Consider the following 11044-nt stretch of genomic DNA (forward strand, 5'->3'; position numbering starts at 1 on the left):
GCTTCACGCAATTTCCTCTCATCTTGCTGCTGGTTGGCTGGGAGAAGAGACTGACCACCACTGGGCTACAATGTCCTTTCAGGGAGCTGTAGAGAGTAAGTAGGTCACCCCTGAGCATCCTCTTCTCCAGGCTGAACACTCCCAGCTCCATCACCTGCTCCTCGTAAGAATTGTTTCCTCGCCTCTTCACCAGTTTCATTGCCCTGCTCTGGACTCGCTGCAGCACCTCCATGTCCTTCCTGAATTGGGGTGTCCAGAACTGGACACAGCAGTCGAGGTGCAGCTTCATCAGTGCCAAGTGCAGGGGGAGAATCACATCCCTGCTCCTGCTGGCCACACTGCTCCTGACGCAGGCCAGGATGCCACAGGCCTCCTTGGCCACCTGGGCATATGCTGGCTCATGTCCAGCTGCCGGTGACCACCACCCCCAGGTCCTTTTCCTGCATTTGCCAATTTCCAGCCACTCATCCCCCATCTTCTATCACTGAATGGGGCTGTTCTGGCCAAAGTGTAGAACCCCCCCACACTTGGCCTTGTTGAACCTCATACTCTTGGTCTTGGCCCATCAATCCAGCCTGTCTGAGATCCTTCTGCAGAGCCCTCCTGCCCTCCAGCAGAACAACATTCCCAGCCACCGCGGTGTCATCCCAGAATTTGCAGATTCGAGGCACCCCAGGCCAAGCCGACGGCAAGGGTCCGCAGGAGGGCACGTCCTGCCCCTCTGCCCACGGCTGAGCTTTTCCCTCCCCCAGCTGTGGGGGCAGCAGGGCTTCACCGCCTCACGGCAGCGGCCTTGCCGGGCAGGGGGGATCCGGCGGCGCCTCACGGCCGGCGGGGCGGGGCGGGGCGGGGCGGGGCGGGGCGGGGCCGCAGTTCTCCACCGCGTCCGCCCCCGCAGCGCGGAGCCAATGGCCGCTCGAGGCGGCGCGGCGGCGGCCAATTGGCGGCGGCCTGGCGAGCTGCCCGGCAAAATGGCGGCGCCGCCGGTGGCGGGATGGGCGCGGTGCTGCCGCAGCGGCCGCCATGCCCGGTAGCCGGCGGAGGGGGCTGTCCCTCGGGCCCGCCGCCCTGAGGAGGCGCAGCGGCGGCGAGGAGCAGCTGACGCGGCGGCGGCGGGCGGAGCTCCCCGCGGAGGAGGGGCCGGTGGAAGGCGGCGCGGGCCGAGGCCTGCCCGCGGGGGAGGCGGCGTGCTCGCCCCGCGCTGCAGGTACGGCGGGAGCGGCCCCTGGGGGCCCCGGCCCAGCCCGCCGTGTCTCGAACCGCGGGGGAGGCGCGGCCGAGTCGTGAGGAGGGGGTGGTGCGGTGTAAATCTCCGCTCGCCCGGCTCGGCCCCTGGGAAGGAAGGGGCTGTTACTGTCGAGAGCAGGTTGAGCCAGCGTGCCCCGGGGGCCGGGCAGGCCAGTGGTACCTGGCGTGCGGTAAGAAGCGCATTGCCAGCAGGCCAAGGCAGGTGTGCCTGCTCCTCTGCTCAGCCCTGGTGAGGCCACATTTGGAATACTGTGACCAGTTCTGGGCTCCTCAGGACAAGAGAGACATGCAGCTCCTGGAACTGGCCCATCAGAGAGCTACAAAGTTGGTTAGTGGTTTGGAGAATGTCTTTTACGAGGAAAGGCTGAGGGAGTTGGGCCTGTTTAGCGTTGCAAAGAGAAAAGAGGGCACATCATCAATGTGTATAAATATCTACAGGGAGGGTGCAAAAACGATAGACCAGGCTCTGCTCAGTGGTGCAGAGCAGTAGCACAAGAAACAGGCAGAAACTTGAGCACAGGAAGTTCCACCTGAACATGAGGAGGAACTTCTGTACTGTACGGTGACCATGCACTGGAACTGGGTTGCCCAGAGAGAGTGTGGAGTTGCCCTCACTGGAGATATTCCAGAAGCATCTGGGCCCAATCCTGTGGCATGTGCTCTGGGATGACCCTGCTTGAGGAGGGAGGTTGGACAAGGTGACCTCCCTTCCAACCTGACCTATTCTGTGATTCCCACAGCAAATACGGAGAGCTAACCAAGGAGAGGATAAAACCTCTGTGGCCATGCTAGGCACTTCAGGGCAAAACATCCTAAGATGTTCCTCCCGTAGTGATAGCATCTTTTAAATTATTTCTGTAGGCTTTCACATCCGCAGCATCATTTCTAAAGGGCAGAGGTGACTAGCTGAGTTTCACATAGGGTGTTTAATTCACTTACTGATCAAAGGCAGCTGCAAGCAGGTTTTGAATAGCTATAGTCCTGCTTTTGATGGTCCTAGCTGGAAGGGCCCAGCAGAGGAAATACAGACAAATGTAGGTTATGACCCAGAGTAGTTTGGAGGCCCATTAAAATAGTAATTCAGCTCAGAGTTTGGGTGAAAGACACAAAGCAAGCAAGAATACAAAATATTCTCTCATAGAGGTATACATAATTTTTCTCTTAATGTAAGATTAAGTCAATGTTCTCTCAAGTGTAAGAACTGACATCATTACAATCAGATCCTGGGTGCAAAGGTGTCAGTATCATGTAATTTTCTCTAATCTCTGTGGGGCTATAATTGGCAGATTTGTGTATTTAATGTCTAGTTATGAACAGTATTCCTGTTGTGAGTAAAGGAAATCCTGGTGAGTGTGAACTTGATTTTTATTCTTAGTGTCCCTAAAGCATTTTCTTTTGCCTTGACCTGTTCTGTGTTCTAAGTGATTTTTGCCTTTTATTTGTTGTTTTTTAATAAAGATCCTCTTTGTTTTTACACAGAGCCATGTTTACATAAGACACCAAAGAGATCACTGAGTGGGAAATCCCGAATACCTACTTTCAGCTCTCCTATTAATGACACTGAGACACAGCAAGAAATCTTTTGGGATTCTCATTCACCAGTTGCACACAGATTAGGTAATACCAGAATCCAGACTTCAGGAACCTCTTTGAAGCATGCAGTGCGAGTGTGGCAAAAGTTATAAACGGTTTCTTGGAAAAAGGTTCTTTTCTCTTATAATGGTTGTTTGATTTTACTTTCATTATAAACCCATAAATTCTTCAATACAGCACTGAATCAATCTCCGATGTTTACAGGTTTATTTGAATTATTTGAGATGTACTGCACTTCACAAACTGGATAGATTTCAAAATTTTAAGAAGTATGTTTGTTTTCATAGGCAATGGAAAAAGCAAGCAGTCTACCAGTAGATGCGCAGTAGAAATTTCGGAAATCGTTAATCGTATTGCTCCTCAGGTAATTGTAACTTTCTAAAACAATGCTCTGCATGTGCAGTAATCAAAAGAGAATAGTGCTTCATCCTTAGCCTTGGTTTTAGTTGCAGTAGTGTCATGGTAAGAGTTGGGCATGTAGAAAACTAGTTTATAGAATGGGATTGAATTAAAATAGTCAGCATAGCATTTACTGATAGTTGTGTGAGTCACAGATGCTGTAAAAAAGGACACATGAAGAAACTTGCAGCAACTCTATTTTAGAAAGGTTTACTTACAGAATTCAAGGTTTAGCCCTTGGTTTTAAGAATGCTGTTTATTTATCCTTAATTACTTATCTGTTAAAACGTAAGAGTTTCTTCAAATACTGGATTTATTTGGCAGTTGTTTTTAAGCATTTTGAACAGTCTTGATTGACTGCTGATTTACAAGAACATGACTGAGACGAGCAATATTTTGCAATAATATAAACATAGTAACCTTGCTTCAATACTATAAATAATTTTCCTCCTTACCCCAGTATCTCTGCCCTTTCCCTCTTGCCTTGAACCTGATGTCCACAGCCCAGAAAGTCGAAACCAAAGTGCTGTTGCATTTTAAGTACAAGAAGAAAACATGTAATTCCTAAAATAGATCTGTAGTATTTAGCTTGCAAAACATGCCTACTTTTTTGACAGGGCTGTTTAAAATATATTTACTGTTTAGCATATTTGTGAGAAATTATACTAAAAGAGTTGGAAAATCATTGATAAGTGATGCCATTGCATACCTTTTAAATTATTACAGTTCTGCCATAAATGTAATGTGCTGCTTATGTTTTTATTTTTTTAAACAAAAATAAATTTTAAAAAACCTTAAATATACTAAGAATAAGAGAACCTATTTAAAATTACCCTAGAAGTTAATAAAGTTCAAATTACTTTTGCTGGCTTACACACAGTAATTTCCTACATCCCCTTGCTCTGCCCCTCTAAAAATTCATCACAGTATTGTATCTCCTTCGTTTCAGAATTCAAATTCAAGCCTGAACTTGGAAGCTCTGAAACAATTTCATTTGGTTTCTAAATGTCACTTAATTCTGTTTAAAGACTTTTTATAAATCAGTTGTAGTGGAAGAAGTCAGATTTTTTTTTTCTGTAAGCATACAGAATGTAATTCATTTTAAGGTCTCTAATTTGTTTTTGCTGCTAGCCTCTCAGCCAGCTCCTTAGTAGTATACTGAAATAAACTAGATGACAGCTTATTTGTGTAAACCTGAAGTAGACTACTAGATTTGCATGCCAAAAGTATAATTCAGTTATTTTAATTGAAATTTCTGCTTTATATTGATATAATTAAAGTGATGCAACTAACAGTGGACATTGTTGCAGTAATCTCACTTAACTTGTTTTTGCTCTTATCTGTGGCTTTCAACATGTTTCAACAGTTTATTTAGTTTAGCAACTTTTCACTCATGCAAGATGTGTGTCTAATCTAGTCTTTATCTGAAATCAAATTTCTAAGCATTATAAATCTAATTATTCAGGATGAAAAAGCAGCCTGTAATGAAGACTCCCTTTTAGGAACATGGATTGGTGAGGATGCTATTCCCTGTACACCTGTAGTAGTAAAAGGGCGAGCTAGGATGAAGTTAAGTTGTACAAGGTAAGTTACAGTGTTTTCTTGCCCATCATAGCTGGGCTTTCATGAAAAGGGCTATGTGGTCTTCTTTGTATAGTGAACCATAGGATTGTACATTAGCATGTAGAATGCTTTTAACTGTGGGCTTGTTATGGCTTCTTGCAGGGGGTGGATGTTGACTGCATATTGGAAGCAGTGGGATTTAGTCATGCCTTTGTAGTTGTTAAACTAGAGAATGAACAGCTCATAGGGTCATGTAACTGAACTTGGCCAAACTTTCTCGGTAGCTCTGATTTTATTTTCTGCATTTTCTTTTTAATCCAGAGATCTTAAAATAAAAAATCCCGAAGAGGAACTCATGAAATTGGCTAAGGAGTTTGATAAAAATCTAGTAGAGTTAGATGCTGTTCAGGAACAGGAGAAGCTTGGTCACAACTTCATCCAGACCACCTCAGAGCCTTCAAGTAATTCTAAAGATGGAATAAATGTGAAGAACCGGAAATCACTCCTTGGTGAAGGATCTGAAGCAGATCCTGCTGCGTCCCTGAAACCAGTTGGACAGAGCACTGGCATCGCTGTGGCAGAGCCCTGTCAGTCCAGCAGTCAAAAGTCTGTAGACCTCGAGGCTGAAGTAGCCCTTCATGCTCTTTTTGACTCTTCTACCCAGAAGTGCAGCGGACAGTTGAGCCAAGAACTGTCAGATATTTCTTTAAATAATAGTTTTCATAAAATTAAAAGTACCTTAGAGGAGAATCTTCCTGAGAAAGTTGAAGAGACACAGCATGGTAATTCAGAGGCATATCAAAAAGATACCCTGTTTGGAGTAGGCAGCGTGGACCAGACTGTACCAAAAGCTGATACTGACACCCTGACAAAAAAAAATACTCCTTCTTTGAAGACACAATTGGTGGCCTCTGCTAAGCTTGCTGGAGTAGTTCATGATGACTTTGATGACTGGGATACAGATCTTTTGGCAGATGACTCTTTTGTGATGCAAATAACCCAACATCCTGAATTGATAAGTACTGAAGAACCACCACAAATTCCTGCAAATCCATTTGTGCATGATTTCAGTGATGCTAACAGAACAAAGCAAAGAAGTAGTGGCAATTCAGAAACTCCTCTGGGGACTGTAAACAAATCTAACAGTTTGCAGTATTCACCTTTGAAACATTCTAGTAAAAACTCTCAACATGTAAAATCACTGTCTTTACAAAAGCCATGTAAGACAGAAAACACCAAGACAGAAACCAAGACCTTGCCTGGTAAATGTGATGTTAAGCCAGATAAAACTAAATCTGTTTGGAAAAGTACCCAAAATAGTGATTTGAACCATATTCCTGTTTCAGTACAATCTGAAATGAAGAACGGAAATGAATCTACTAAGCCTAAAAGCGATCCTCTTTTTCCTTCAAGATGTAATCCTCATAGACAACCAGCAGGAAAACCTGGGAATAATGCTCATACTATTTCCTGTCAGTCATCCAGTGTTTCTACCAACACGAAACCTAATGATCTAACCAAAGTGGTTAACCAAGCTAATATAGGTCACTCAAATCAAGTTGAAATACCAAAGAAATGTCCTCTATCTTTTGATGACTGGAATGAACCAAAATTCTCTGATGAGATATTAGGTATGTTTTGTGGATCCGATAGTCTTTGGGATGCAAACTATGAGGATGATGAATTGTTATATCAGGTGTGTGATGATATAGAAAAGCAAACTCAGAGCCAGGATGTTAAACAAGGAAATGAAAAAATTAAAACAATTCAAGGAGTCAGTATTAACTCCAGATCAAATGCTGATAACAGCTTCCCAGCATCTAAACAAGGACTACCTGATCTCCTCTTGGCACAAAAAACAAATGCAAAACAGGAGGCTCTCTCACTAAATGATGCCTGCAGGAATTCATCAAAGATAGTGCATGGGCTGGCCACAACAGGTCATGTAGTGAACTGTAAGAACATCTCAAATCCTCAGGCTGCGATCTCAGGTCCTTCTCTGGAGTGTAAATACACACTGCCTAAAAACTGTCATCAAGATGCTTCTGAAGATACTGCAAAGACTGTTTCAGGGAAATGGTACAGGTCAAATTCTGTGCCAGCAGGAGAGACAGGTTCTGAAGTAAGTCCTGTTAATGCAGTAAATATTTTTAGTAGAAAAGCACTCGACAGCTCACATTTCTCGTATAATGCGGGAAAGATTCCAAGTAGCAGCTCTGGTAACAAAACTTCACTTGTGCCTTTAAAGTTTAAGTTCCGAAAGATTAACAATTCTCAGGGTGGTCTTCGTGTAGGGTCTGAAAATTCAGGGAATCATTCTGGCATTGGAATTACTCTGCAGGGTTTGGAAGGAAGCAAGAATCAGGTGAACGTGACTTTGCACTGCAAGCTTGACAATAAGAAATCACCTTTCAAGAGGCACCTTTCAGAGTCTTTTGCACAGACTACATCAGGTATCTGTCTTTATTGTATCACTGTTAGACTGCTTGTTTCTTTACTGTAGTCAGAATGTCAGAGAAATTTGTACTGTATTGCAGCTTAAAATAGGCTTCAGTATTCATGTATTCAGTTAAAGTGTTAGCAGATGTTCTAAGGAGGTTATTTTCTCAAAAATTAGATTGTCTTGATGCATATCTTGAATTCCTGTAGTTCAGGACACCTATTTCCCTTCCACTTCTCTAAATACCACACCCTCTCTCCATAGACACTCAGGTTCTCTAGGATCAATTATAGGCTGATGCAGCACTCAGCATACTATTTTCTTAAACTGTTACTTAAAAATACTGGTATTTTGTTGCATAGTAAAACCCTAGTTAATGATGGGACAGGGGAAGAAGACACCAGGTGATATGGAATGCCACTTCCTTTATAGTACTGTGCACCTGGAATTTGGGACCTCAAATCACTTGATACTTTTCAGTGCTCAGGCTCTATTGTTGTTCACTGTGTGGCTGAAATTGCCAGTGAAATATTGTTGTGTTACCAGTCTAAACACTAAGATGCCCCTTCATCCGGAGGAGAGGTCAGTCACTTCTTTATTGCCAAGAGACCATCAGTAATATTCCATGCTCAGTGTTACTGGGGAAATGGAGAACCAGTCAAGTGCCAGTCAGTCTTATTTTCACTTGATCTCACAGCTTGGCAAAGTTTTAATCAATATTCATTCTGATAAAACATGCCTTTAAGAGTGTCCTGTATTAACCTCCATTATAAAGAAGCACTGTTGCAAAGGAAACAAAACAATGAATTATTGAAGAATGAGAATTTTATCTGTTTCTTCCCCAGCAGAGAAGCATATAAATGGAAAGTAGCAATTTTGGATTATAAGGGGGAAAAATGGGGAGAGATAACTAGTTATTCTGTGGAATATTTAGAGGGTAAAGGAATGAAAGAAGATAGCATAGATTTTCTTTACAGATAAACCATAGCTTTCTTCATCTTAAATTTAAAGGACATTAACCAAAAAATGGATATTAAGTGGTCCTTTCAAAAATTGCTATTTAATTTTTCATGGACACTTTTTTGTGAGAAGCAAATATAGCCTTTGTTCTATTTATTCACTTTGAATACTTATTAAAAATACATTAATTGGAAATTGGTGTATTAAAAATGGTAAAATTATTGATATGTGCAAGGAGTGTTCCTGTTGGTTCCAGTGAGGTCAGGATTTTATAGTATGGGAATTTATAGTTCTGTAACACACCATATAAATTGCTATGCTTAGCTATCATGTTCTTGTCTCCTTTGCCAATTTTTATTGCTACTTTTGACCTTTTTTCAACCTATCTTGTTTTATTTGTGTGACACCTGTACTGTATCTGACCCCTGTGTCTGTACTATCTCCATGTTCATATCTCTGCCTAACTCACTAAATTGTAGAGCCCTTTTCACTCTGATAGCCTTAATTTTCTTAACCCATTGCCATCTTCTATGTTGACTCTGATGTCATAAGGTTCACTTGAAGGGCACCCAAGTAAAATTTCCTTGAAGCAGATGTGTGCATCCCAATGTTTTCATTGGGAGGTAGTAATCAGTAGCACTACAAAGGTCATGCATCTTGCCCCCTTCCTGCCTTGGGGACAGGATAGATGAGCCATTTTTAACTTGGGTGCCTGTTGTGTCAGAATAGTGTGCTCCTGCCATAGATCTTCAAACAGTGGAAATGGCTAAGTTAAAATACATGTTGAACAAACCTGAAGCTCCTAATACATGGTTTGTTTTTTTTTTTTTTTTTATTATTTACAGTGTCTGTGGTAGAACAAAAAAATAGAAAATGTTCTCAAGAGGAGATCGAAAGAAAAAAACAAGAAGCTCTTGCACGAAGAAAGTCCAGATCACAGGCATTCTTTAAAGATGCTTGAAAGGGAGTGTATTTTGTCTGTGAAGTAAGCTTTTGGTAGGGAAATACTGTAATGCCAGAAGACACTTTTTGAACTCTTCACAGCTATTGATGGCAAGGTTTTTCTGGTTTTGAATATAAAAAGACCTGGTACTGAATCATAACTAATACTCTGGAGGCACTTCATTTTAATTAAGAACAGTCAGTTATAAATGTGTAGTCCCAATCTACATTCAGCTATATGAAGATTCTGTTGAGGTCACATGTTAAAATTATATGGCCTGAAAATCATGAAAGTATTGGTATACACACGTAATGAAGGTGTCAAAAAACAGACTGGATGTGTTTTGGCTGTATTACTGCAAGCATTCTAATCTATAAGAAGACTCTCAAGTACGCACAGACTAAGAAATACTAGTGTTTGCTCTCAGGTAGAAGAAAGTTTTAAAATTTTGGGTTAAATAAAGTACAATCTAAGAAACATCCAACATCAGAAAACTAATGGAAATGAACAGACTTTGGAAAGTGTGCTCAGTTTGTCTCTTACCTGGGGTAAGAATTGTACATAGAGAAGGATAAATTTATTACAGAAGTTTCATTATGTGAAAAAGTGTCCTGCAGAGGACATGTTATATTCTAAATTCCTTTCAGGAAGAACTGGAAATACCCTAAGGAAATTAGAACACCTTTTTCTAAAGGCACTTCACCAAGCTAATTAAAAAAGGTAGCCTATGCCATTTTACCAAATCATGAGCAATACATAATACACCAGGTGAAATCTCAACAACTGTGCATCAGTTTAGCCATCTGGGTTGTACATATTTCCAAACAAAAGCTGTTAAATTATAAAAATGCTGTGTCATGTCAGCTTCACAGGCTGCTAGAATGTTTGATCTGATAGATGGGTGTAGAGCTCACACTGCAAAAACTGCCTCTGGGTAAGCTGCAAGATATTTTTCAACTGAGAAATGCTTATATGTAAACATGTGACACTATGAAAAGTGACTGTAATTTTTCTTTGTAAATAAATAACTAGGAAATGTTCCTCCAAAGGTTGGCGGAAGCTTTTGGGTTATGTAGTATGCCATTTTTGTAACTCTTGAAAATGTAAGTATTGTATATTTGTAAGTCATCATTAAACATTTTTTTCATATTTTTCTAGTCTGTTTTTGAAAATACTCTACTACAAAAGCTGGTAAAGGGGAGTGAAATGGGGATTCCATGTGGGATTTACCTGAAGCCCTCACTTGGTAATTTCCCTAATTACTTGTTGCCTCAATTTTCTACCCATTGTGGTGACAAAGTGCTTCCTTTGATCCATTTAAGCTAACAATCCTTGATGGACAAACTGTTTCAACACACAACCAGCGGCAGTGCAGTCCTGAAGTATTTAACTGGGGTCTTTTTTGCTTGTATTAACCACTGTGGGATCAGTGGCAGTTGATTAAGGCCACCAAAGCCCATGCAGGTGCCCAGTAAGCCTTATAGTCTATGGCTGCAGCTCCCTCCCCTGCTGCTGTTGTGCAGTGTATGATGAGTTGGGTTAGTTCACTGATCTGACTGAAAATTAACCCAGAAAAACATTTTCAGCTTTTCAAAGAAGTTCATCATAATAATACCCTCAATAGCTAACATACCATGAAATAACGAGATTTTGTTGTATCGTCAAGCCTCTGCTGGCAGTTTTCTGTTTAAAAGAAGATTTGCATGTCCATATGACAAATAAGTGTAAATCCCATAGAGCAACTGTTGGAGAAATTTGATTTATCCAGACAATATATTTTGCTCTGTGTACCTGAGGTATGCTTTTCTTAGTTTAGACTCTCCTAGAACACCTCAAGCAGGTAACGTGCCAGATGCCAAGCAAAAGGCAATTAGAAAAGACTACTACCATCAATATTA

The 11044-nt window shown here is 41.7% G+C and overlaps 1 protein-coding gene across 2 annotated transcripts; it reads left to right on the forward strand.

Moving 5' to 3' along the window:
- Nucleotides 1-1023: 1023 nt before the first annotated feature.
- Nucleotides 1024-10295, forward strand: ETAA1 (ETAA1 activator of ATR kinase). Of its 2 annotated transcripts, XM_053939577.1 has the most exons (7): nucleotides 1024-1207; nucleotides 2728-2865; nucleotides 3129-3205; nucleotides 4706-4824; nucleotides 5125-6925; nucleotides 7145-7256; nucleotides 9049-10295. In XM_053939577.1, the coding sequence occupies exons 1-7, from the start codon at nucleotides 1024-1026 to the stop codon at nucleotides 9162-9164; spliced, it is 2547 nt and encodes an 848-aa protein (XP_053795552.1). In that variant the 3' UTR covers nucleotides 9165-10295. The 2 variants fall into 2 exon arrangements, with proteins under 2 accessions (XP_053795552.1, XP_053795551.1); XM_053939576.1 differs by having other exon boundaries at nucleotides 5125-7256.
- Nucleotides 10296-11044: the final 749 nt, after the last annotated feature.

This window comes from Vidua chalybeata, chromosome 3, assembly GCF_026979565.1.
Source record: "Vidua chalybeata isolate OUT-0048 chromosome 3, bVidCha1 merged haplotype, whole genome shotgun sequence".
Lineage (NCBI taxonomy): Eukaryota > Metazoa > Chordata > Aves > Passeriformes > Viduidae > Vidua > Vidua chalybeata.